Source organism: Pantherophis guttatus, chromosome 1 (genome assembly GCF_059756535.1).
Source record: "Pantherophis guttatus breed Tessera chromosome 1, ASM5975653v1, whole genome shotgun sequence".
NCBI classification, from domain to species: Eukaryota; Metazoa; Chordata; class Lepidosauria; order Squamata; family Colubridae; genus Pantherophis; species Pantherophis guttatus.
Genome location: NC_142063.1, coordinates 21,039,660 through 21,067,447, shown reverse-complemented (window position 1 = coordinate 21,067,447; position 27,788 = coordinate 21,039,660). Strand labels below are relative to the sequence as shown.

The following is a 27,788-nucleotide window of genomic DNA, read 5'->3' as shown; positions in this document are numbered from 1 at the left end:
ACAGAACCGGTAGTAAAAAAATTTGGATTTCACCACTGACATAACCACAATGCAAATGTATATTGTACATTATTATGTCAGCACTGGCAATTTTTCAAACGCAATCTTCATTTATGTCACATGTGCATCAGTGAAACACTAAACAAAAAGAATCTTGGTACCAAAATATAGATGTTTGCACATTGTTTGAACAGTGGTGGTGGGGAAAAAACTATAAATGAGCCTAGAGACAAGGAATCAATTGCACTCAGTAATGTGTCTGCAGTACTTTCCCCATTAAAATTGGATTTCAGAAAGATTGTGCACATAACAAAGTGAGATTGTGCACTAATAAAATGAGTCAAGGATATGTGATTTTCTGTTGTTGAAGCTCCTAGAAACAGAATATTTTTTATTAGTTATAATATGATATAAAATACAAAAGAAAATAGTAGGAAAAACAGGGGAGGGAGAAAGGAAGGGAGAAATATAGGGAAAAGGGGAAAAAAGAAAGAGAAGGCATTGACTTCCGACTCCCTTTGGTGCGGTAGAATAAGATAATAATATCAAACCTCAACTTTTTACTTTTAGATAATGGTATAAAGTAGCCATTTCTATAACAACAAACCTATCTAAACGGTCAAATTGAAATAAAAGTTTCATTTTTTTCCATCTCAAGCACAAAGTCCAGAAACGGTTTCTAAGTAGAAACAAAAGTAATTGTGTTTTATTTTTTCTTTTACTCAAAGCAGCCAATTTAGCCATCTCTGCTAACTCGGTCAACTTTTGCAGCCATTCATCCATTGTGGGAAACAGAAAGTTTAAACTCCGAACTTTCTTCCTTCGGGTTCTGCCCTGTGCTTCTCCTAGGTTTCCCATTATTTAGTCTTTGTTCAGATGTGATGGCCTCTGAAAAGGAGGCATCAATCATTCTGAATTGCACCTTTCCTTCAAGGAGAAACCGGGACTGTACATTCTTTATCTGGTGGCCACACCAGATTTCTGCCAAAAACGAGAACAATGAAGGTCATCAACTCCTTTCCTGTCTGACTACTCAGAATGAACATTACTAAGGAGCCTGACCTTATAGTTCGCTGAAACCTGGCAGGAGAGGAAGACTTATAAGTAGAATTTTCTATGGGGAGGGAAGAAGACGCCAATAATTTGCAAGGACTCGCGTAGTAAGCACGTCATTTAGATCATTATTTTTTTTATGTCTGTGGTTTATTAAATGTTCCTTAAAATATTCCATCTCCTCAATTAAGGGAGAAATGTAAGGTAGATAATAGGACATGTGGAATTGAGCAGCAGAAGACAGAAGCTGAAGTTGAACAACTGATGTACAAATGATGACAATTAATGATGTTAATTGCTAAATAGAATAGAATAGAATAGGAATAGAACAGAGTAGAGTAGAGTAGAGTAGAGTAGAGTAGAGTAGAGTAGAATAGAATAGAATAGAATAGAATAGAATAGAATAGAATAGAATAGAACAGAACAGAACAGAACAGAACAGAACAGAACAGAATTTTTTATTGGCCAAGTGTGATTGGACACACAAGGAATTTGTCTTGGTGCATAATGGTCTCAGTTTACATAAAAGAAAAGATATGTTCATCAAGAATCATAAGGTACAACACTTAATGATAGTCATAGGGTACAAATAAGCAATCAAATCATATTAGGAAACAGTCAATATAAATCGTAAAATGAAATTTGAAACAGAAAGAAACTATGATAAAATGGGCTAATAACATGTTGAGACTTTAGAAAGAGTCTCAACAACATCATTTGCCCACTGTTCCATCTAGAGTGCAGAGAAGAGCAACTAAGATGATTAGGAGACTGGAGGCTAAAACATATAAAGAACGGTTGCTGGAATTGGGTATGTCTAGTTTAATGAGGAGAAGGACTAGCGGAGACATGATATCAGTGCTCCAATATCTCAGGGGCTGCCACAAAGAAGAGGGAGTCAGGATATTCTTCAAAGCACCTGAAGGCAGGACAAGAAACAATGGGTGGAAACTAATCAAGGAGAGAAGCAACTTAGAACTAAGGAGAAATTTCCTGACAGTTAGAACAATTAATTAGTGGAACAACTTGCCTCCAGAAGTTGTAAATGCTCCAAATCTGGAAGTTTTTAAGAAAATGTTGGATAACCGTTTGTCTGAAATGTTATAGGGTTTCCTGCCTAAGCAGAGGGTTAGACTAGAAGACCTCCAAGGTCCCTTCCAATTCTGTTATTCTATTCTATTCTATTATTCTATTCTATTCTATTCTATTCTATTCTATTCTATTCTATTCTATTCTATTCAGTATCTGGTTAAAAGGATTAAAATTTACATTATGTTATAACTTAAAAGCAAGTTTTGATAAAATGATGTTGGTTTATGATTCTAGGAAAATTGTTAGAATGTATAAAAGTACTTAAAATTTATGTTGGAAATGTAGATAACATGAAGGGTCATTTTATTATGTCTGGTGGATTTGTAAAAAGATAGAAATTTCTGGGTTCAAATACATATAATGATACAAAGGATTCAGGAAGGGTTACATATGGTTACTGCTGTGAGACTATTTCATGTGCAAAAATAGAAAGACACTGAAATATCCACATAGGATGTTTGGTTGGTGAAGATGACAGAACTAGCAGATATGGCAAAATTATGTTGTTTAATTAGAGAAAGACAACAGCTACATTTATCAGTGACTGGAAACCATTGATGGATTTTTACTGAAAGGGGAGAAAAATGAGTTTGTGATTTATGGATTTGGTAATTAAAAAGAATAAACTAGGGAAACAAGAAATATATATATATAGAGAGAAAATATAACTGTATTTATAACTACCGTACTGTGAAAAACATTGATGCCATTTTTGTTCTATTTTTATTTCCTTTTTCTATTTCCTTTCTTATACGCTACTTTTCCCCTTTTCTCTTTCTTTTCTAATATTGGTGTTATTTCTATCTTGTTAAAATTACTTCAGTAAAATTATATTTAAAAAATCCATCTTTTTGATGCACAAACATTTTTTTTCTATTTGATTTTGTCTTGGCAAAGTTTTTAAAGATCTCTTTATTTTAATAGGTGTATGAGAAGAAAGAAAACAGGAAAAATATTTAAAAAGCAAAAAAATGGCAAGATCAATAAAACAGAATTCAGTTATGACAAAGCACCTGCCATCTTGCAGATTTTGACACCCTAACTAAGCGAAGCACAAGAAAGCAGGCAGAGATGCTAGTAGAAGCTCAGCTTCACTCTGCAATGTTTGCTGTCTGCTCATCTTTCTCCTTTTTTCAATCCCAGCTTTTCTCCACCCCACCAGTCTCCATAGTTTTCTACCTAGTTTTTAATTGTCTTTGAATTATGTTGATGGCTTAACTCAGTGTTTCTCAACCTCAGCAACTTTAAGATGTGTGGACTTGAACTCCCAGAATTCCCCAGCCAGTCATGTGGACTGGAGAATACCCTCTTTCCCCGAAAATAAGACATCTCCTGATAATAAGCCCAATCGGGCTTTTGAACGCATGCGCTAAAATAAGCCTCCCCCCAAAATAAGCCCTCCCCGAAAATATTCAAACACAGAGCTGGAAATCAGGTAAGATGGCAAAAGGAGCCCCATTTTACTCCACATGCCCCAAAATAATAAGACCTCCCCAAAAATAAGCCCAAGTGTTTATTTCAGGGTGCAAAAAAATATAAGACAGGGACTTATTTTCGGGGAAACACGATACTGGGAGTTGAAATCCACCCATCTTCAAGTTGCCAAGGTTGAGAAACACTGGCTTAACCTTCTGTTTTCATTGTGTACACCTCCCAGAGATAGGTGGCTATATAAATTCAAGAAATAAATTCAACCCAATAAATAAAGCACATTTTGACAGACGAACGCCCTAGTTGTGTTCACAGAACACCCTAAGCTTTGTCGTAATTATCCATGGTTTATTTAACAACTAAACCCAAACTAGGTGTCTATAATGTATTAACTATAAATCATGTTTGACAAACCACAATGATGAATGAGGTCAAATCAGAGGTTGGTTTCAGCAGGTTCTGACCAGTTCTGGAGAACCGGTAGCAGAAATTTTGAGTAGTTCGGAGAACCGGTAGCAGAAATTCTGACTGGTGCTGCCCTCATCTATTCTCTGCCTCCTGAGTCCCAGCTGATCAGGAGGAAATGGGGATTTTGCAGTAACCTTCCCCTGGAGTGAGGAGGGAATGGAGATTTTACTGTATCCTTCCCCTGCCATGCCCACCAAGCCATGCCACCAAGCCACACCCACAGAACCAGTAGTAAACATTTTTGAAACCCACCACTGGGTCAAATCAATGAGTGGAGATCATATCAAAGCTAAGGAAACCACATTATGGCTTAGCCAAGAAAGTCACATTATAGCTGAACAGCAATGCCCTCAGACAACCACATTGTGGTCATAATGACAATCTATGCTTGAGGTCATCATAGAGTTGCCACCATTATGTCTGGATCACCTGACCTCTGATGAGAGTACGTAAGTTGCGAGTCCACACATTGCAGCCATGATTTTTCCCCTCACCTGCTCCAGGCTGAGCTATGGCCCTTCGCAAGGGTCAAGACAGATCTACTACTGACTCTCAGACAAGAGAAATTTTTTTTGCAATTCAGAAGAAGCTGGAGAGGTAGACATAGATGCGAAATTCAGGAAAAAACAGGCTGGGGGTGGGGAGTCTATTGGGGATTCAGGAGTTGGACCTTGGTTGTCTCTGAAAAAGGAAAACACAACTTAAGTTCAATTCCTGATCAGTTCGTGCATGTAGTCATGTAGCAAAAACAAAACCAACATCCTTTTCAATTTGTTCTTCTATATTATTCCCCCTTCCTTATTTAGCTAACCACCACGGTATTTCCGATGATTCTCCAAGTATGAAGAGACTCTGCTTAGCTTCAGCTAGGCATTGTCATCTCACATTCCTTCATCCTCAACTTAACCCCTTCCTGTTCCACTAGCTTCTTCTGTGCTTTCAGGCTCATGCTAAAAGAATAAAAGAACAAAACTCTTAGGCTCAAGCTTTAGGAAAAATTATTTCCAAAACCCTAACTCCAAGTTTTCAATTTTGACTCTGGAAAGAGTGCAGAAAAGGTGATTAGGAGGCTGGAGGTTAAAATATGTGAAGAACAGTGGCAGGAATTGGGTTTGTCCAGTTGTGAGAAAAATATATTAGGCTTCTGCAGTTCTGTGGTGTCGCAAACCCTTAAACACTATAAGGATTGGGGGCAGGGGTGAAATCCAGCAGGTTCTGACAGATTCTGGAGAACTGGTAGCGGAAATTTTGAGCAGTTCAGAGAACTGGCAAATACCACCTCTCACTGGCCCCAGGAGTGGGGAGGGAATGGAGATTTTGCAGTATCCTTCCCCCAGGAGTGGGGAGGGAATGGAGATTTTGCAGTATCCTTCCCCTGCAACGCCCACCAAGCCACACCCACCAAGCCACAGCATGCCCACCAATCATGCCCACAGAACCGGTAGTAAAAAAATTTGGATTTCACCACTGATTGGGGGGCTGAGTTGGGGTCATTATCGGTACCAGTTGCCTATCACAAATATAAAGAGAAAATTTGTAATCAGCGTGAGTATATTAATGATGATGGCTGAGATGAATATCCTGGTGCATGGTTCCTCTTTTCCCTCATCGTAGTTCCTTATAATTCAGGATGAGAGGAGCTATGGCTGTAGGAAATGGGGAACTAGGCAGTAACGGTATGAATGAAAATAGAAATGTTGAAATATGATGATGAGTTGAAAGATACTGTAGGTTGCTATGATAATGCAGAAAGTCCTCAAAGTTATAGGTTATGTGGTTTGAAGGTATAAGGTAATGCTAAAGTGTGAATTGGGGCCAATTGGTCCCAACTCCCAAGCCGTCTCTTGTGACTGCTTGCCTGATTAACCCTCATTGCAATGTGATTAATGTAAGTGCTTTACACTTGCTATGTTTTAAATTCTAATAAACCTCTGATTCCTGATGTGAGACTTTTGTGGTGTACTGTCTGTTCAATTTCTATTAAGTACAGCAGTGCTCCTGATTCAGGTTTTTTTCCCCTGACACAGTCTACAGAAAAGAAGGAGTAGGGGTGACATCGTAGCAGTGTTCCAATATTTGAGGGGCTGCCACAAAGAAGATGGGGCTCAAACTATTTTTCAAAGTACCAGAAGGCAAGACAAGAAACAATGGGTGGAAACAAATCAAGGAGAGAAGCAATCTAGAATTAAGAAGAAATTTCCTAACAGTGAGAACAATAAACCAGTAGAACAACTTGCCTTCAGAAGTTATGGTGTTCCATCACTGGAGGCTTTTAAGACGAGCCACTTGTCTGGAATGGTATTAGGTCTCCTGCTTGTACTAGAAGATCTCCAAGGTCCCTTCTACCTCTGTTATTCTGTTATTCCTTCCCTCCTATTGCTTTCATCTGTGTATGTAGTTTCGGATTTTCCCCAGAAGCAAACTTAATCCTCCTTGCCCACAGTAGATATTCTCTTGATATTGTCTTCTCAACATCAACCAACGAAGCTTTGCTTCCTAATATCAGGAGTGGGGCAAGGGAAAGAGAGTGCAGTGAAGGTAGTAAAGGACCAAAATTGGGACCAGAATTTTCATTAGTAAGTAAGGCAGTTGTTAAGTGAATCACATGGTCGTTAAGCAAATCGTGTTTCCTCCCTTGACGTGTTGGAAGATGGCTGGGAAAGTCACAAATGCTGATCACACCACCCAAGGATGTTGCAACAGTTGTAAATACATCCCAGTTGTCAAGAACTCAAATTTTGATCATGTGACTGTGAGGAATGCTGCAATAGTTGTAAGTGTGAGGATCGGGGTGGGATTCTACTGGTTTGGACTTGTTTGGGCGAACCAGTAGCTCCGACGGTCAGCTGGGAGCGAACCGGTTTGCTCCAACGATCAGGTGGCCCGCCCACCAGCCCCTGGGCTTTACTGTCCCATATCTTCTCAGCTGATTCACGTGGCAGTGCGGATTGCCATGCCTCAGCTGTGTTACTCCCCAGCAGTACCGCGGAAGGTAAGTGTTCGTAAAATTTCTCACGCGCGCACAGTGTGCATCAGGCCCGTGAGCGCAAAGCATGCAATCACCGAACTGGTTGTTAAACCAGCAGGATCCCACCACTGGTGAGGATCCATTGTAAGTCACTTTTTTCAGTGCTGCTGTAACTTCAAACAGTTGCTAAATGAAAGGTTGTAAATTGAGAACTAACAGTATTATTTCAAGAAATACAACACGGGAGAGCATTCCATCTCTGCTTCCCAACAGAATCAGAGCTACGGCCATCCATGTTTCTCAACTGCCTAGAAAGGAAGTCTGCATTTTTAGTTGTTTACTCTTGCCCTATTTTGAATTTCTCTCTGAGAAATTTTGCTTGCTAGCATAAAACTGAAACTCTGCCCTGTGACACAAAGACTTTTGTGGGTGGGAGATGAGGAAGTTGACAAAAGCAATGTAAGGTTAGATCACCCTTGTTCCTTCTCATAAATAACTCACTTTCCAAGGAGTGTTAAAAGAAGTAAAAACAACAGTTCTTATCAAAATCAAGCACCACTCCTGCTAGATTTTCATATGAAGTTTATTAGTTGTGCATCTTCCATAGCCCACATTGCTCTTCTTAATCATTTGAATGGAATATATTTTGTCAATAGCAGTTTTATTTGTTATTGCAATAGAACAAATGCAAGATGGGTTTACTGACCAAACCAAGATCTACAGACCATGATGTTGTTTCTAAACAGGCTAGCATGATGCCTCCAGAAACCCCAAAACAAAGTCATATTGAGAAAGAGAGTTGCCATCACTGATAGACCATGAATCTATCTTGCTTGGAACTTTTTAGGGTTTTTTCTTTAGTTCTTCAGAGCTTCAGTGTAGATAAAGAGCTTTTCAACTCTGTTATCAGACATACAGTAATTGTAATCAACTTTAGTGGGATACTCACAGAGTTAGAGTGGACTGGATAATCAGATGCCAGTGGTGAACAGGGGACCTTCAGCCCAGCTAATAATCAAGAGAAACACAACTTCTCCAATATATGAGTGCATGCCTACATAAAACTATATACATAAATATGCCACAGTATCTTACAAAACTGCAGGAACACTAACTCTTCGTTTATGTGAAGAGTGCATTTACAATTTCCATCCTTTTTGCTTACATTTTGAATGAATGTAGTAGTGGCATGAAATCACTGAAAATATTGACTGATTGCATTCACATCTCATCTGGATGGTGATGTCACAGGCAGTGGTGAGATTCAAATAATTTGACAATCGGTTCTCTGCCCTAATGACCGGCTTTGTGGGTGTGGCCATAGTGGGCATGGCCAGGGGTGTGACAGGCAGCACTCGGCCTCCTGCATTCCCCTGGGAGCACAAATAGGCTTGGGGGGATGCGTCCCCCAGCGCCCCATTTTGAGCCTAGAAGGCCTCCCTGAAGCCTCCTGGGAGCGAAAGCAGGCCTAGGAAGCCTCCTTGAAGCCTCCTGGAAGTGAAAACGGGCGACAGGGGCGGGGAGGCACCGCCTCCCCCTGCACCCCATTTTGGGCCTAGGAGGCCTCCCTGCACTTACCTGGGAGCCAAAATGGGGCACATGGGGACTCCTGGAAGGGGCGGGGTGGGGCCAGCCAGCAATTTATTTACCGGTTCACTCGAACCGGCCTAAACCGGCTGAATCCCATCACTAGTCACAGGGATTACATTCTATCTTTGCAATAACTATATAAGTAAAGAAACCTGAGGCAGAAGGATTGATGTGGGTTTTTCATCAATGGACCCTCAATCCGATGAAGGAGTACGTTTTTTGTATGAACCCAAAGATACTGAAGGAAATCAATGTTGGGTCAGTAAAAGACATCAGTGTGCAAGACTGAGCTAGAATTAAATGCCAGTTATGTTATAGAAGAGGGCAGAATCCCGACTTGAGATCCACTCCACTGGCCCCAAAGCTCTTCCAGGCCTTCTCTCTTCAATTACTGTTTGAAGTCTTTTCCACAGAGGTGAATGTTTTCCTGCCCCTACTCAACACTTCAGTCTTATGCTTAGGAGCTGTTTTGAATTCTTAGTTGTCTTTGTCAATGTTTCCTTTAACTCCTGGGATAAGAAAAAGCAAAATACAAGGAAAGAATTAAGTGGCTTGTCAAAATAACTTGACCAGTCATTAGAATTTGGACGCATGTCAAGGTTGATATTAATCCACATCCTGTTCTTCACAGTGACTAACTGGATGTTCTTGGGAAGCACACAAAAACATTGTGTGCACTCCACAACCTTTCCTTTCTCAATACCTTGCGGAGATGGTCTCCTTGTGATTTAAAGTCTGCTTAACCATCATGGTGAATACCTTTGAACTGATCCCACCTTCTTCTTCCTCTTTTTCAACAATCTTTTGAAAGCCTCTGAGATTACGGTATCATCACATTACATGGCTTTAATTCTCATAAGCTAATTCTTTGAAACCCCTATTTGCTACCTGTTCTTGATTTCGTTTTAACCTCAGAGTCACTTTCAGAAATTTTGCTGTTGGAGACTAAATATTTCAACTTAGAGATGGAGCTAAGTATTTATGCAACTCCCTCTGGTACAAAATCAATCAGCATTTGCACAAACTCTGCTCTCTAGCCCACTTAAATTAACCTGATGCTGCCCTCTGATTGGGAAACTTGAAAACCACAGATTCATAAACTTACTTGGGCTGTCCCGCTGGATTTACTGGTGCTAAATTTGACAACTTTCCAGTCTCTGCAGCAGCCTTCAAGATCTCCTGGAATTTATTTTGTTCTAAAGAAAAAGTAGATATAAATTTGCACATAGTAATGAAAGGATCACCAGTCTTCCTACCACAATCACAAGATCTACTTTCCCCCACTCAAAATATTTGGGTAAAAATCCTCTTCAGTAGGTGCATCCCAACACATGTGGAAGACACCAGGTTGTAGAAGACCATTCTAGTCAAAGTGACAAAATACATTATGAAGAATTATTACTCTAGCAATCCAAGCTCGCATGTTTTAAATATTACATTAAGAAAGAACTGGGAATGAACTCAAGACAGTGGTGTAATTTGGCACCAGGATCAGAGAACAGTGGCTACCCTGAAGAAATGGAGAGCTGGGCTATTTCCATTCTCCAATTTGTGCTTCTTAGTGATGATAAATCCTAGTGTGGCCAGAGATGTGATAGTGAGATGGGAGGCATATAAATTTCATACATAAAGGTAAAGGTGAAGATTTAAAGCCCTACATGGCTCAGGTTATCTTCGAGACCGCCTTCTACCACATAGCTCCCAGCAACTGGTAAGATTCCACAGAGTTGGTCTCCTCCGGGTCCCGTCAGCTAAACAATGCCGGCTGGCGGGCCCGCGGGAGATGGCCTTCTCTCGGCTGCCCCAGCTCTCTGGAACCACTTATCTCTTGAGGTCCGGACCACCCCCACCCTATTGGCCTTCTGAAAAGCGGTGAAGAGCTGGCTTTTCCGGCAGGCCTGGGGCCGTTGATCTCGCTGTTGCGATCTTGTGAGATCCGGCCATGAATGGTGTGAATGGGTTTTAATATTTTAATTTTTAAATTGTTTTATAATGTTTTTTTTTTAAATGCATTGTAAGCAGCCCTGAGTCTCAGGAGAAAGGCGGCATATAAATTGAACTAAATAAATAAATTCCCCTTGCACATATGTGCTAGTCGTTCCCGACTCTAGGGGGCGGTGCTCATCTCTGTTTCAAAGCCGAAGAGCCAGAGCTGTCTGAAGACGTCTCTGTGGTCATGTGGTCGGCATGACTCAACACCAAAGGCGCACGGAACGTTGTTACCTTCCCATCAAAGGTGGTCCCTATTTTTCTACTTGCATTTTTTAAGTGCTATCGAACTGCTAGGTTGGCAGAAACTGGGACATGTAACAGGAGCTCACCCTGTTACGTGGCACTAGGGATTCGAACCGCTGTACTGCCAACCTTTTGATTGACATTTCATACATACATACATACATATTCTGCTTCTTTGCCGTAGTTTAAGAGTTGGTCTCAATTAAGTTTCTTATTAGTTTGAATTTGACCAAAATTACCATACGAAGTCCTTTCTGGCTTGATCTATCTTTTAAGCTAGGGGTAGCCTGCAATGAATATCATTAAATTCTACTATTCTATTCTCAGATTACTCATCAGAAGATCATCTCAACTCTGCCCAATAAGTTCCTGAAGGAAGAATTTCTCCGCCTGTTTTATTCCAGGAGACTAGCAAAACCTTCTGTTGGGTATCCAAGAGTCATTCCATAAGTATCATTTCCAAATTCTCAAGCAGAAGGTCCAAGCACGTATCAGAATATCTCTCTAATATAAGGCAATTGGACAGTGGCTCCACATTTTGATATTTATGCTAATTTGGAGAGGATGGTTCATGTTCTTTGCCATGTTATCTTTAGGACAAGTATCTTCTTAATTATATTTATGGTGGGTTCTGCTCTACCATTGCACCAATTTACAGTTGTTTATCAATCATGATGTAGTACAGAATAAATAACAGGGCTGGCTAATGGGAGTCAAAGGATGTTTTCCACTATCAGTTTGCAAGAAATTATATGCATATCTTGGGGCTGCAGGAGCTAATTTTCAATGCTCTGTGGTTAAAAACTGGAGTCTAGCAGAGCTTTAAGAACAGCAATATTTATATGTAACCCTGTCAAAGCTGACGTCAATCTTCCTGCCTCAATTTTCAGTCCCCTACAATCTTTCTAATGCCTCAATTGCCTTGAGTGCATTCTTAGTCTACACAGTATTCTTCTCTTTCCTGATTTTTATTCATTCTAATCATGAGCCAGTGTCATTCTGGCTAGGGACACTATTTTGAAATTAACATTTATTTTCTGTAATGTAAGTTAATAAAACAAAACACTGAGTTTGAGAATTATCTATTGGAATTGTTTCTAATGCATTCAAATGCTAATTTAATTCTTGCTGGTAACCTTAATGCAGTGTTTCCCAAATGTTTGACATATGTGTACCCCTTCTATAATTTTTGTAACGCTGAGTACCCCTCATAAAAAACATATGATACCCTGGGGGTATGCGTACCACACTTTGGGAAACACTTAGATAACACTGCAATTCTCCGGCATTTAAACAGCTCCGCAGCTCAACATCAACTGTTAATGTTCCCGCAGTTTAAAAATGGCCGAACCCGAGCTGCGCGAAGGATGCGCAGAAGTTCCCGCCATAATGAGTTGCGATACGATGTACGATGGCCCCAGTTTCCGTGTAAAAACTGCGATACGCGCCTATTTCTTTCCTTGTTCTGTGGGCGCAGCTAAGCACGGTGCAGTGGATATTCCCACATGATCCCCACCAAACTCCGGTGCAACGCGTACCCCCACCAAACTCTTCCCGTACCCCTGGGGGTACGCGTACCACACTTTGGGAAACACTGCCTTAATGCTAGGTTGGGCCCTATGGCCCTTTGCTACAGTACATTACAGTATATATTCATGCAATATTATGACATATTGCAATATTACGACATAGAGCCAAGGGTGGCACAGTGGTTAGAGTGCAGTACTGCAGGCTACTTCTGCTAATCACCGGCTGCCAGCAGTTTGGCTGATCGAATCTCACCAGGCTCAAGGTTGACTCAGCCTTCCATCCTTCCGAGGTCAGTAAAATGAGGACCCAGATTGTTGGGGGCAATAGACTGAACTCTGTAAACCACTTAGAGAGGGCTGTAAAGCACTGTGAAGCGATATATAAGTCTAAGTGCTATTGCTATATGCCCAGTGATCTGTTCCTCCCCAAGCTTTACTGTATAAAAAATAAGGGAACTAATAATGTGTGTGTGGCTTGACTAAATAGAGAGCCAGAAAGGCATACAGTGGTAGTTGTTGGGGGAAGCAGTGGAGAGACCCACATTCAACTCCAGCCCTAGACACAGGGCTCCATAGATGGCTTTGGGCCACTCACACTCTCTTAGCCCTATCTCTCTTAGAAGGTTGTTGTTATGGGGTGAAAACATGAAATAATTGCAATGTTGACCATCCTGACCATTTCCAAAATGGAAGTGGGGGGAAATGTAGTAACTAAATAATTGATCCCCAATTCAATCTAGTGTAAATGAGTTGGCTGAATGAATGACTTCTTGAGGGCAGAATTCACCTTTTGAGGTTTTTACCGGTATTAGTACCATTGCTCACATAATAATATCCTCAAATGTTACTAAGGTACTATAATCCTTTAAAAATTGTTTTCACCTCGAAACAATCATCTCCTTATTTATTGCAAGACTAGTTTCTAATATAGCTGGCTCGGAATAATTAATTATATTTCTAATTAATATATTGGGTGGAGAACATCTTTTCAGAGCGCAATTATTGAATTACATGGTACTACGAATTTAAAAGGGTTATTGCCCATCTTTATAGCTCATCAATAGTTTTCCGGCTTTAATAGCTCATTGAGTCGTAAAAGATGAGTTGAACATATTATTTATTTATTTATTTATTTGTTTAAATTTCTATACCGCCCTTCTCCAATGTAGGACTCAGGGCGGTGAACAGCCAAAGTAAAAACAAGACATACATACAAAACATACAAAATCTAAAAACTGTTTAAAATAATTAAATAATTTTGGCTGTAATTAAAACATTCCAATTTAAGATCCGTTTAATATTAGACATTGTGCATTAAATAATGAACATCACTAGGAATCTAATGCGTTGATGAAGATTCTCACTCATCCAGATAGAGTTTGTCTGGAACTGTATGTATATATGTGGAGCTGAGTCATGGCAACTGGGCTTCTTTTTTTTGTTTTGTTTTGAAACATTATCCTGCTTATCCAAGTAGTTTCTTCAGTCTGCAAGAAGCTACTGAAGAAGCTACTTGGATAAACAGCAAAAGGTTTCAAACCAAAAAGCAAAAAAGTCCAATTGCCATGGCTCAACATCCAGATAGGGATCTTAATTTAATTTAATTTAATTTAATTAATTAAATTTATATGCCGCCCCTCTCCGAAGACTCAGGGCGGCTCACAATACATTTAAAAAATCATTATAAAAAGACATTGAAATATTAAAAAACATTAAAAACATTAAAAACTCATTTACACCATTCATGGCCAGATCTCACCAGATCACAAGAGCGAGATCAACGGCCCCAGGCCTGCCAGAAAAGCCAGGTCTTCACCGCTTTTCGGAAGGCCAATAGGGTGGGGATGGTCCGGACCTCAGGAGGTAACTGGTTCCAGAGAGCTGGGGCAGCCACAGAGAAGGCCCACCCCCGCGGGCCCACCAGCCGACATTGTTTAGCTGATGGGACCCGGAGGAGACCAACTCTGTGGGATCTTACTGGTCGCTGGGAGCTATGCGGCAGAAGGCGGTCTCGAAGATAACCTGGTCTTGAGCCATGTAGGGATTTAAAGATAATAACCAACACCTTGAATTGTGACCGGAGACCAATAGGGAGCCAGTGCAGCTCGCAGAGAATTGGTGTAATGTGGGTGTAATCTAATGGTTAAAGTTCCAGCAAAGAGTAGCAGAACTAAGTGTAAAACAAACTCCCAATATAATCAAGAGTGTGCAAAACTAATTGCAATTTGCAATGTGTTCTGTAATGATAACTATAGACACTGAGTGATACGTTATTTGATCTGGAAAAATTCGATAAGATCTTGCTTCAAAGATGAAAGCAGGAGGCTCAGTTGGAACAATCAATTAAAGATAAATTTGGCATTGGTGGCTTACAGCCTAATTTTACCCCCAAAAGGGCTTCTGGGGTGGGTCAGGTAATTTCATTTGAGAAAATTGGTTCAGCATTACCATGCTACATTTAGCAATGTTACACCTGATCCAATCCCACTCCGGTTAATTTTAATCTTTTTGTATTTATGCTTTTATGGCAGTATAAGCTGCCCAGAGTCATTGTCTAGATTGTGAGATGGGTGGCATATAAATTTAATAAAATTTAATAAATCTATACTTCCAACACTGGAAGTTTTAAAGAAGAAATTGGACAACCAGTTGTCTGAAATGGTATAGTGTTTCCAGCCTAAGCAGGGAGTTGGATTAGAAGACCTCCAAGGTCCCTTCCAACTCTGTTATTCTGTTAAATAAATAAATTACAGGATGCTTTATTTCGTTGACTTTCTATATCCACTACTGAGGTTTTTAAACTGTGCTGGCAGCTGCAGGTTTCAGCTGTTGGGAAACCTGATCGAAACGGAACTCTTTACGATAAACTCTGATTGGTGGGTAACAGGACTCACTTCTCTATTTACTGATATTGGTTATCCCTTTCAGTTGCCAAAGAAGGGGGGGTGGGTTTCATGCGACATTATGTGGGAGTGATCTTGAAAGATGGTGTGAAGAGATGCTGCCTAGGGCAGGGGTCTCCAACTGTAGCAACTTTAAGACTTGTGGACTTCAACTCCCAGAATTCTTCAGGCAGCAAAGCTGGCTGAGGAATTCTGGAAGTTGAAGTCCACAAGTCTTAAAGTTGCCATGGTCCACAAGTCTTAAAGTTGCCATTCCCTGGCCTAGGGAATGATCAGAAAAGAGACAACATGGCCTGCAGCTGGATAGTAGGTGGGGCAAAAGATTCAGAAGAGACCCTCCCTAGTTTCTCAGGCTGTATAGGAGACAGTGGGAGAATTGTACTTTTAGACTTGAAATGTGTAGCTTTACAATAAAACTGAATTAGTTTATCTGGCTGTGTTTCCTGTCTGATGTCATCGTTCCGAATAATGAACTCCAGGAAGTCAAGCTATTTTGTTCAGGTTCAAGAAATGAGTACATCATATCGGTACTGTCATACTTAGACAGGTGAAGCTAGCTCTAAATTATTCCCGTGCTTACGGATAGTTAAAAGAATGAGACCTCTCTACCCCCACTATGTCTCTCAGTTCACATGGGCCAATCAGTCCAGAGGTAGGTTCCACTCATCTTAACAGGTGTCTGTGTCAGCCCTGGAGCCATTTTCTCCTGTCATCTCCAGGGCTGACACAGCAGAGATGAGTTGAGCTGTGGGAACAAGGTGGGTTGGGGTAGAGATAGCTGGGGATGGTAGCCAAAATAAAATTCTGACAGTCCGTTGACATGACCTTGGTTCTCAAGCCAGCTAGTAGATGTTATGGCTAGCCAGATGAGCCACCACATTCCTGAGTCCCGCCCCCTTCTTTTCCCCCTCCCCTTTGAATGGCAACCAAGAAATGAAGCAGAAGGAAGCATAGCTTCAACTGAAGTCGTTTTGCAGGTTGACATCCAGTCTACCTGGTAAGGCTGACACTACCATAATCCTGATTTCCATGAATGGTGACAAGACTTTTTGGCCAAATTTTTCAGTCCCCTAAGTATGTCTAACAGATTAGGTCGTACATCTTCAGGGGAAGCCAGGTGACTCACTGTTTTAAGACAATGTGTAGAGAAGCAAGCTGGATAAAGGATAGATTAGGATAGGATAGGATAGGATAGGATAGGATAGAATTAGAATTAGAATTAGAATTAGAATAGAATAGAATAGAATAGAATAGAATAGAATAGAATAGAATAGAATAGAATAGAATAGGAGAGTTGGAAGGGATCTTGGAGGTCATCTAGTCCAAACCCCTGCTTAGGCAGGAAATCCTACACCATTTCAGACAAATGGTTGTCCAATCTCTTCTTAAAAACTTCCAGTGTTGGAGCATTTACAACTTCTGGAGGCAAGTTGCTCCACTGATTAATTGTTCTAACTGTCAGGAAATTTCTCCTTAGTTCTAGGTTGCTTCTCTCCTTGATGAGTTTCCACCCATTGTTTCTTATCCTGCCCTCAGGTGCTTTGGAGAACAGCTTGACTCCCTCTTCTTTGTGGCAGCTACTCAGATGTTGGAACACTGCTATCATGTCTCCCCTAGTCTTTCTTTTCATTAAACTAGACATACCCAGTTCCTGCAACCGTTCTTCATATGTTTTAGCCTCCAGTCCCCTAATCATACTTTGTTGCTCTTTTCTAGAATCTCAACATCTTTTTTACATCGTGGGGACCAAAACTGGATGGGATGGTTCATGTTTCATCATTGACTTGAGCTACATGGCCTGGCAGAAAATAATTTCTTCTACTTCCTAGGCTGCCTTTCTGATTTAAAGACATCCTTTGATTCAATCTCTAAAAAGAGGCAACAGGCAAAAATGTCTGCCTGTCCTAAATTGCTGACTGCTTCATCTAATTATGAAGCTACATGGAAACACTGTGTGAGTAAGGTATAAAACTTTTGGGGATTCCCTGCTCCAGCACCTATCGAAGAAGGAGTTTAAAAAGGGTGAATCCTAGCTCTCTTTTCAATCTCTGGATCTGTTCCATAACTCAACCTTTGTAAAAAAAATAATAATAATGAAATTCACCTTTTATTGTTTTTATTATTCACATGCCAATGACACAGTTATTCTATTTGTCACCCAAGTAAACTTAAAATGAAGCTTTCATCTTTCATCTTGTTGTATACTGGAATAAGGTGAAAATGGACATTAGTTATTTTAAAATAAGTATTGTTTACCAAAAGGGAGGTGAACTGCAATCATAGCAGGAAAATAAGCAGTATCTCTTTAGAACAGTGTTTCCCAATCTCCACACATTTATGACGTACGTACTTCAATTCCCAGAATTCCTCAGCCAGCACACCCATTCTGGGAATTGAAGTCCACATGTCATAAGCTTGCTGAGGTTGGGAAATTCTACTTTAGCATGAGCCAAGGACTTTAAATATCTGGAGTTCAAATCATCCATAGCTTGAAAGAAGATAGAGACTCTGGAAAGAGTGCAGAGAAGAGCAACAAAGATGATTGGGGGCCCCGGAGGCTAAAACATGATGAACACTTGCAGGAACTGAGTATGTCTAGTCTAGTGAAAAGAAGGGCTAGGCAAGAGCTAAGAACAATAGCAGTGTTCCAGTATTTGAGGGGCTGCCACAAATGAGAGGGGGTCAACCTATTTTCCAAGGCACCAGAAGACAAGACAAGAAGCAATGAATGGAAACTAACCAAGGAAAGAAGCAATCTAGAACTAAGGAGAAATTTCCTAACAATGAAAACAATTAACCAGTGGAACAGCTTGCCTTCAGAAGTTGTGGGTCAGGGGTGGATTCTAAAATTTTTTACTACCAGTTCTGTGGGCATGGCTTATTTTGTGGGCGTGGTTTGATGGTCATGTAACAAACAATTCTTTAGGATTTAGTAGAGGTACTGGTCTACCAGGCTTTTAACAGCTTGCAGAGCCGTACCAGTCTACCCATTTGTTTTTGGAGCACACTGATCTAACACCACACTGCCTTTCACCGCTGTTCAGCTGTAGGGTGGCCCTTTGAAGCGCCGTGGCAAGAGTGTAAACAGTTTTTTGCCACTCTGCCACCATCGAGAGCATCGGAAACCGCTTTCAGGCAGGTTGGCCTCAATTGCCAATCTACCACCACCGAGCGGTTTACAAGGAGCGGATCGGTTGTAACTGATCAGTTGGGAGGTTTCTTGGCTTCTCAATTTAAAGCTAAGGTGTTTTTTTTTTTTTTCCTCTTCTTTGTCAAGTGAGCCCTGATTTTTTCCTTCTAGCCGATCAGCTGAGACTCGGGAAGCAGCAAATAGATTGGGGGCGGGGTCAGGCAGAGGTGGTATTTACCGGTTCTCCGAACTACTCAAAATTTCCACTACCAGTTCGCAAGAACCGGGGAGAACCGGTAACAACCCACCACTGTTGTGCGTGCTCCATCACTGGAAGTTTTAAAGAAGAGATTGCACAGCCGTTTGTCCAGAATGATATAGGATCTCCTGCTTGTGAAGGGATTGGACTAAAACACCTTGAAGCCCCTTTCAACTCTGTTATTCTACAAGATGATACCCTTCAGAGTCAGAAGACGGACAAATGCAATCTTACAGTTTGCTAGCAACTATAATCCAGTAATAAGCAATAATTATGTCCCTGCAGTCTTAAACATATTCAAAGCTAAAATCATTTTACTTTGTCCCTCAAAGGTGTGATCCCCATCTGTGAGTGCTAGGACATGAGTTCTCAGGTCAGTTAGAGGCATTTTAAAGAACTAAACCTCATTCTTTCCAGAAATGGATTACTTACCAGCCGTGTTTAAATTTCGCTGAGATCCAGAACTCGGCTGAGCCGGTGAACTTGGTCTCCCCCATAGGCTTGGACTGCTGAAGACATTAGAGCTTCCTACAGGATTTCCGAGACCTCCTGTATTCCCCAAATTTCTTGGAAAGGTGCCAAAGGGATTAGGTGGGCCCAGACTTAATGGGTTCCTCAAAGCCGTGTTGCCCGGAGCTGAAGTCTATAGAAATAATAAGTTTGTTGAGCTTTCCAAAACCTTCATGGGTTAACCATTAACAGCCTATATTTTTGTTTTTTAAAAATGGAAAACTACAGCTCCCAAATTGACAAGGCATCTCCTAATTTCAACAATGTGGTCATGTAGTTGTAAAAATCAGGCCAGTCAATTTAAACCTGGCCTTTAATTCCAGAAATAGACTAAACAGAAGAGAGTACGTGAACAATGAATCAGTGGAACAAATTGCCTCCCGAAGTTGTGAGTGCTCCAACACTGGAAGTTTTTAAGAAGAGATTGGACAACCATTTGTCTGAAGTGCTGTAGGGTTTCCTGCCTGAGCAGGAGGTTGGACTAGAAGACCTCCAAGGTCCCTTCCAACTCTGTTATTCTGTAACCTCTAGTTGACCTCCCGGTACTTATTTTATATTTTACATGTTTTCTTTTCCACCCACAATTGAAGATGTATTTAGCATCCTAAAATCCTACAAAGAATTTGTGGCATTTTCTAAAATCAGAGATAGACCCTCTTGGTTCTTCTTTCCCCATATTATCATTTCGCTCTATTGCAACAACTAAACTCCTTTTCCAGTTTAGAAAATTCTTTAAGTCTTTAAAGTAATGTAGGTGATTGGAATGCAGAGGAGATACAGGGTAACAGAGATGCTGGGTTAACTTAAACTCCAAAGTCCAAAATAGAAGTTTCATCAGAAAAGAGATTTTTAAACAGGTTTGCTTATTTCTACGCACCATCTACAGAAAGTTCTCGACTTACAACCATTTGTTTAGTGACAATCTGAAGTTACGACGTCACTGAAAAAAGTGACTTATGACAGGTTTTCACAGTTACGACCATTGCAGCATCCCCACAATCACATGATCAAAATTCGGGTGCTTAGCAGCTGGCATGTATTTATGACAGTTGTAGTCTCCCAGGGTCATGCGATCACCTTTTGCAACCTTCTGACAAACAAAGTCAACGGGGAAGCCAGATTTACTTAACAACTGTGTTACTAGCTTAACAACTGCAGTGATTCACTTAACAACTGTGGCAAGAAGGTTGTAAAATGGGGCAAAACTCACTTAACAACTGTTGTGCTTAGCAACTGACATTTTGGACTTAGTTGTGGTTGTAAGTTGAGGACTATCTGAATAGCTCTTCAATACTAACCTCCCCCCACCCTAAATTAGGACTGCTGAGACCAGTCCTTCTAGCCAGGAGTATCTTGGGTGCAGATGAGAAGGTCCTAATGATGGTGCCTACAATTGTGCAATTGAGAGCCCACTCCTCTCTTACACAGGTTACTTGGGCAACACTGGTATAAAACAGCAGGCTTCTATCTCACAGCCTAAGCCACCTTCCTGTTTTTTGGGGGGGCAGCCCATATCTCTTGTAGATGCTTCTGTACAGGGATGGGTTTTAAAACCTGCCTTTACCGGTTCGCTCGTGGACGTGCGCGCAACACTTCTGCGCAGAAGCATTTGGGCAGGTGGGCGGAGCCTCCCACCGCCAACACTACTGGTTCATCCAATCCGGTGTGAACCAGTAGCAACCCACCATTGCTTCTGTAGCCCAGGGCCAATCTGGCAACAGCTGCTCCTAGAATCTCAGAGCTGCTGAGATCTGGTCTAGTGGAGATGCCAGGGGATTAACTCTGCCCATTACGAACAGAAGTTGAGGTCTTGGTAACTTTACCCGCAGGCCGATGCAGGCCTGTTTGGTCTGCTGGAGCTGCAGCTTCAAGCTTTCGTTCTCATCCAGCATCTTCGTGCATTCGCCCCTTATTTTCTGAGCTTGATGTTCTCCGGTTTCTTGGAGGATCTGCTTCTCCAAGTTAAACTGCTGCTGCTGGAGGCTGAGCTGCTGGTCCCGTTCCTGCAGATGTTGTTGACAAGCAGCCTTCTGGGTTTGCAACAGGGCATTCTCTCGAGTCACCTCGTTGGCCTTCTGGTCAAGTTCTTGTGCCACTGTATCAAGATGGGTCTGCAGATTTCTGAAGATAGAGCGGAAGGTGTTTTCAATCTCAAGGCGGTAACAGCCACGGATCTCGTAGGAAGTCAAAAACTGCTCCGTGGAAGCTTTCAAGTTCTTAAGGACAGGTTCTAACTCTTGGATCACGGCGGACTTCAACTCCTGGTACTTCTGTTCCCGTGTTTGCAGCTGGAGTTTGTCTAGCAGGCATTCGTTCTTCTCTTTCTCTGTGTCCTCGGCTTTCTTTTGCCAAGACTTGTTGTCCTGGCTTAACTTTTCTCTCTCCATCTTGCTATTCAGCTCCAAGCCCATCAGCTCCTTTTGCAGCCTGGTCACCTGTGCTGTAGACCAAGCGACAAGCACAAAAGCCATCCGGTCAATATTGCAAAAAGTGGACATGACTGTGTGCATTCAAGAACCCTATTCTTCCACCACACCACCACAGATTCCTTGCAATTATCACCAGAAAAAAAAATAAAATAAAGAACTGATTACATATCATTAAGCTAAGTCACTTTTTAGAATGGTAGCCTTACATAGCAGCGTTCCAATATTTATTTATTTATTTTATTTATTTATTATATTTCTATACCGCCTTTCTCCCGTAGGATTCAAGGCGGTGTACAGTCAAGAAAAATATAGACACACAAACAGCATAAAATTGCTAATTAAAATTATTACTTAGTTTGGTCAATTAAATAAAACCCAGAATTAGATAACATTTAAAAAATCATTTGCATGTTTGTATGTTTAGCCCTGCCTGTTAGAACATCAGGGTCTTGAGGGCACGGCGGAAAGCACGGAGATCAGGGATATTTCGTATCTCAGGGGGCAGTTCATTCCAAAGGGTTGGAGCCCCCACAGAGAAGGCCCTCCCCCTGGGAGTCACCAGTCGACATAATTTGACTGACAGTACCCTGAGTACTCCCTCCCTGTGAGAACGAACTGGTCGGTGGGAGGCTATTGGTGGCAAAAGACGGTCTCGTAGGTACCCAGGTCCTAAGCCATGGAGCGCTTTAAAGGTGATAACTAACACCTTGAATCGCACCCGGAAGACCACCGGGAGCCAGTGCAGCTTGCGTAGGAGAGGTGTTACATGGGCGCAACAAGCTGCGCCCATAATCACCCGCGCGGCTACATTCTGGACCAGTTGGAGCCTCCGGGTGCTTTTCAAGGGGAGCCCCATGTAGAGAGCATTACAGTAGTCCATACGGGAGGTGACTAGGGCATGAGTGACCATGCGCAAGGCGTCCCGATCCAGAAAGGGGCTCCCGCAAAGAAGACGGGGTCAACTTGTTTTCTAAAGCATCAGGAGGCAGGGCAAGAAATAATGGATGGAAACTAATCAAGGAGACAACCAACCTAGAAGTAATGAGAAATTTCCTGAAAATTAGTACAATTAACCAGTGGAACGGCTTGCCTTCCGAAGCTGTGGGGTGCTTCATCACTGGAGGCTTTTAAGAAGGGACTGAATAGCCTTTTGTTTGAAATTGTATAGGGTCTCCTGTTTGAGCAGGGATTGGACTATTCTGTATTCTATTCTAAAGCATTATGGTCAGGGCATGGTCAGCGTTTATTTATTTTATTTTATTTTATTTTATTTTATTTTATTTTATTATTTTATTTTATTTTATTTTATTTTATTTTATTTTATTTTATTATTTATTTTATTTTATTTTATTTTATTTTATTTTATTTTATTTTATTTTATTTTATTTTATTTTATTTTATTTTATTTTATTTTATTTTATTTCTATACCACCCTTCTCCCGAAGGACTCAGGGCGGTGTACAGCCTGATTAAAAGCACAAAGACAGACAAAATTTAAAAATAATTAAAATTATTAAATGATAGGCTCAATTTAAAACCCCAAATTTAAAATCCCATTTTTTAAAAACCCAATTAAAATCTTTACCTTGATAGCGTTAGGGAGTGGATAGTTATCTGCATGGGAAATCAATTCTCTGGTTTCGTATATTGGCACTTTTGCACCAAACAAACCCTCTGGAATTGTTTTCAAAGACAGCCCAAAGACAACGCATATGTATATATTGAATCAGAAGGAGATATAAGTAGGAAACATCACTGCAAATTTCTCTGGTTTTTTATTACAGGGCTAAGAATAAAGATGGGTTTGCAATACTCACCAATGCAACTAATATTCAAATAACGCAAATTGAATTTATTTTCATTTGCCGCTGCAAGAGCTGCTGCATTGCTGATCTGTTGTTCCTTCAGCTTTGTCTAGAAAAGGATGGAAAGTCCATTAAGTTTCTCCCATGGTCGCTGGGGAATAACAGAATAGCCACCAGCTTGCTTCCCAGCCTTCTCAACTTTGGAGCATCGTCTGATTAAATAGATTCTAATCAACGGCTTGTATGGGTTCTAAAAAATTAAGTCAGCCTCCAAGAGGTGCATAAACACCATTGTGATTGTGAAAGTGGTTAATCTCATTAACCGGGCCTGGTGGCTCAGCGGACTAAAAAAGCATTGTGATTAACACCAGCTGTCTGCAATTACTGTAAGTTCGAATCTCACCAGGCTCAAGGTTGACTCAGCCTTCCATCCTTTCTAAGGTAGGTAAAATGAGGACCCAGTTTGTGGGGGCAATAAGCTGACTTTGTATAAATATACAAAAGTATGAAGGCTATTGCTTAACGCACTGTAAGCCGCCCCGGGTCTCCGGAGAAGGGCGGCATATAAATCAAATTAAAAAAAAAAAAATCCAATCTATACACAAAGTAACCGTCACAAACTATACTGTCTCAAGAGACATGGAATGGGAAACAATCTGTCACATTGTTTCTTCCAGACCTAGTTGGGCACAAATCCCCCCAACTGCCCAAGTAATCTCATTGGCTGTTTTCCCACAAATGTCCTTCTCCACTTCTTGGGAGAAGATTGTTCTCAAACTGACCACTCCAAGCCTTTAACCTTCTCTTGCAAGGCGCTGGTCACTTCCCAAAAGTCTGTCCTCTTAGAGCAGTGTTTCTCAACCTTGGTAGCTTGAAGATGGGTGGACTTCAACTCCCAGAATCCCCCAGCCAGCAGTGCTGGCTGGGGGATTCTGGGAGTTGAAGTCCACCCATCTTCAAGCTTCCAAGGTTGAGAAACACTGTCTTAGAGTCAATCTACTTGAATTCTGTCTTCTGAAGCACCCCCCAATGCCACCCTCTTTGGTTTGTCAGCAAGTGTTCAATGTCCTAGAAGGGTTTAACAATCTAGAATAACACCCCCCCCAACTTTTATGATTTTGTTTTATGACCTAAGCATAGCTCATAAAGTCATCTGCTACAATGTCCTACCTATCAATGACTACTTCAGCTTCAACCACAACAATACACGAGCGCACAATAGATACAAACTTAAAGTGAACTGCTCCAAACTCGATTGCAGAAAATATGACTTCGGTAACAGAGCTGTTAATACCTGGAATGTACTACCAGACTCTGTGGTCCCATCCCAAAACCCCCAAAACTTTAACTTAAAACTGTCTACTGTTGACCTCACCCATTCCTAAGAGGTCTGTAAGAGCACCAGCGTGCCTACCGTCCCTGTCCTAATGTTCCCTTTAATTGTATTCATTTTATGTATTCAATTCATGCTTATACTTATATATATTATCTAATATGTACTCAAATAAATAAATAAATAAATAAATAAATAAATAAATTCTTAGGACTGGGGAAAGTCTCCAGAAAAGTTCTGAACAGCATTGAGCATTGCAAAACATCTATCGTGTTTCCCCGAAAATAAGACCCTGTCTTATATTTTTTTTGAACCCTGAAATAAGTGCTTGGCCTTTATTGCCATGCGCTCAAAAGCCCAATTGGGCTTATTATCAGGGGATGTCTTATTTGGGGGGAAACAGGGTACTTTGTGGGTTAAGTGCCAGGGCTATCATCTGAAGCTGAAAGAATCCAACACACTACCTTATTTCCAACAATGGTAACACAGATGCCCAAGGCAGAAACATTTTTCCCTGGCATTTATTCTCTGGTATCTGCTACTTCAGAGACTGAATATGGAAGTTTAATGTAGCCGTCATGACTAATACCCATGCCTTTATTAAAGCGTGTCTCCATGGGCCCCCCATCTTACCATAGGGTAACTTAAATTAAATTAAATTTGAATTTAAATAAAATAATGTAATATTTAATAATTAATCATTTATTTATTTATTTATTGGTTCAATTTATATGCCGCCCTTTCTCCGGAGACTCAGAGCGGCTTACAATGCATTAAGCAATAGCCTTCATACTTTTTGTATATACCTGCTTAGTAGGGCTTTCGGCCCCCACAAGCGGTGTTCTTTTTTTTATTTATTTATTTTTATTTATTTATTTATTTTAATTTGATTTATATGCCGCCCTTCTCCGGAGACTCAGGGCGGCTTACAATGCGCTAAGCAATAGTCTTCATCCTTTTTGTATATTTATACAAAGTCAGCTTATTGCCCCCACAAACTGGGTCCTCATTTTACTTACCTTAGAAAGGATGGAAGGCTGAGTCAACCTTGAGCCTGGCGAGATTCGAACCCTGCAGTAATTGCAGGCAGCTGGTCTTAATAACAGGGTGCTTTAGACCATTGTACTACCAAGGCTCTTTTTTATACAAAGTCAGCTTATTGCCCCACAGGGTAATGAGTCAACCTTGAGCCTGGTGAGATTCGAACCTGCAGTAATTGCAGGCAGCTGGTGCTACTTTAGGCAGGCAGCACTTTAGTCTGCTGTGCCACCAAGGCTCTTAAATAATGCCCTATTTAACAGACAAATCTTTCAATGCATTTCATATTCCATCCTCATTGTCCACGCGCTTATCATTTTTCCCTTCCTTTGGAAAAGGAACTCAACTTCATGTCTATCAATGCATAGAAAAAGGCAGATGCTCATGGCAACCTGAAGGCTATCTGTCTCCTTATGTTCTTCTTCCCCCAGGGCTTACCTTTTCATTGTTGCAAAGCCTCAAGGTGGCGTTCAGCCTGGCCATTTGGGTCTGTACCAGACGAGCTTCCTTCTCCGTGGCATTAAGATGGCGCTTGAATTTGCCAATCTCTTCGTTGAGGGCTTTGATCTTCTTCTCACTGTCCTGCAGCTGGTTCGTCAAGCCCTTGAGGTGTTTCTCGGTGGCTTCCCGGGGGTTGCTGTAGATCATGAAAAGTACCAGTCCCAAAATGATAAGGAACTGGATGAGGGAGAGGAAGAGGAAGAAATACTTCATGTAGAAGCCACAATCCCGCTTGGGTTGAAGGGCATTTTTGGTGTCGAGGCCCAGAGTGGCCATGGCGTATGCATTCTTCTCCATCATGTTTTCAATTGTCTTGGTTAGTTCCCGATTCAGCCTTCGGGTTCAACTGTGTGGGGACATACATCTCCCACTGTTTATATTGCATCTGATTAATATTTCCTCCCACTTGGCTCCTTGTTTCCTTCCTGTTTAATTGGAGAAGGTGGTGGTTATGGGTTAGCATAACACAGCCGCCATTCCAAGAAAGCGGTATTGTTATCAGTGAATCAAAGAACGCTTCCTCTTTCCTTGTTTGTTTTCTGCTGGCCCACTCTCACCCCCTTTGTCAAAACAAGGCCAGCAATGCCTCCTCTTCGTTTAACTTGGTCTCAGAGGACCCTCTGAAAGACGTCAACCACATCTCTTGGCAGAGGATGGGATTGTCCCAAAGTAATGTTTGTTACCTAAACAGCAAATCCCATTCTGCTTTCAGCACGCAGAAGCCAAACAGACTAGAGCACAAGTATGTCCTGTCCAGCCCTTTTCCGTCTCTTTGCCCTCCAAAATTGAGTCACGAACAAGAGAGCCACTGAGGTGTGGGTTTCTGGTGGGTAAAAAGGTAGGAAGAATCTGGATGGTTCCTCAGAACCAGATCTGGTAGTCCTCAACGTACGACGATTACAATTGAGCGCAAAATTTAGGTTGCTGAGTGAGAAATTTGTATTTTGCCCCATTTTACGACTTTCCTTGCCACATTTGTTAAGTGAATCACTGCTGTTGTTAAATTAGTAACACAGTTGTTACGTAAGCGAATCTGTTAAATTAGTAACACGGTTGTTAAATACGACTACAACTGAGTCCAAAATTTAGGTTGCTAAGTGAGAAATTTGTTGAGTGAATTTTGCCCCATTTTACGATCTTTCTTGCCGCATGTGTTAAGCCAATCACTGCCGTTGTTAAATTACTCACACGGTTGTTAAGTGAATCTGGTTCCCCCATTGACTTATCAGTAGGTTGCAAAAGGGGATCATATCACTGTGCTGTTTCAGATAGTGAGTTATAGTGAATAAGTTACCTTAAGAATTAAGAGCTGTCTCCTTATATGTGACCATATCTGTGTGTCTGATTGGCCACTGAGGCTCTCTGCCTGGGTGCAGAACAAAGACCCGGCCATTTTGAACTACCACAGAAGAGAGAAGCATGCTTTCTGAACAGGGGGACAGAACTACCATCATTTTACACTAGGAAATGGGACAGATTATGAAAAAAGGATAAATCTCACCACGACTCACCAT

General features: G+C 41.2%; 1 protein-coding gene across 1 annotated transcript; it reads right to left on the bottom strand.

The window, feature by feature from the left end:
* Positions 1-7,577: 7,577 nt before the first annotated feature.
* Positions 7,578-27,007, bottom strand: PLVAP (plasmalemma vesicle associated protein). The gene is made up of 6 exons (XM_087894386.1): positions 26,212-27,007; positions 23,415-23,511; positions 20,992-21,608; positions 19,091-19,301; positions 9,708-9,798; positions 7,578-9,111 (listed from the first exon to the last, which is right to left on the bottom strand). The coding sequence occupies exons 1-6, from the start codon at positions 26,572-26,574 to the stop codon at positions 9,105-9,107; spliced, it is 1,386 nt and encodes a 461-aa protein (XP_087750512.1). The 5' UTR covers positions 26,575-27,007; the 3' UTR covers positions 7,578-9,104.
* Between the last annotated feature and the right edge of the window lie 781 nt (positions 27,008-27,788).

What these genes read in the sequence shown, in the direction of transcription:
- PLVAP (XM_087894386.1), bottom strand. Translation starts at nt 26,574, where the DNA reads ATGATGGAGAAGAATGCATACGCCATGGCCACTCTGGGCCTCGACACC. An exon ending in TTTGAATATTAGTTGCATTG is followed by an intron (nt 21,609 to 23,414) that starts GTGAGTATTGCA and finishes CTTGGTCTACAG; the next exon opens with CACAGGTGACCAGGCTGCAA. An exon ending in AGGCCTGCATCGGCCTGCGG is followed by an intron (nt 19,302 to 20,991) that starts GTAAAGTTACCA and finishes TTATTTCTATAG; the next exon opens with ACTTCAGCTCCGGGCAACAC.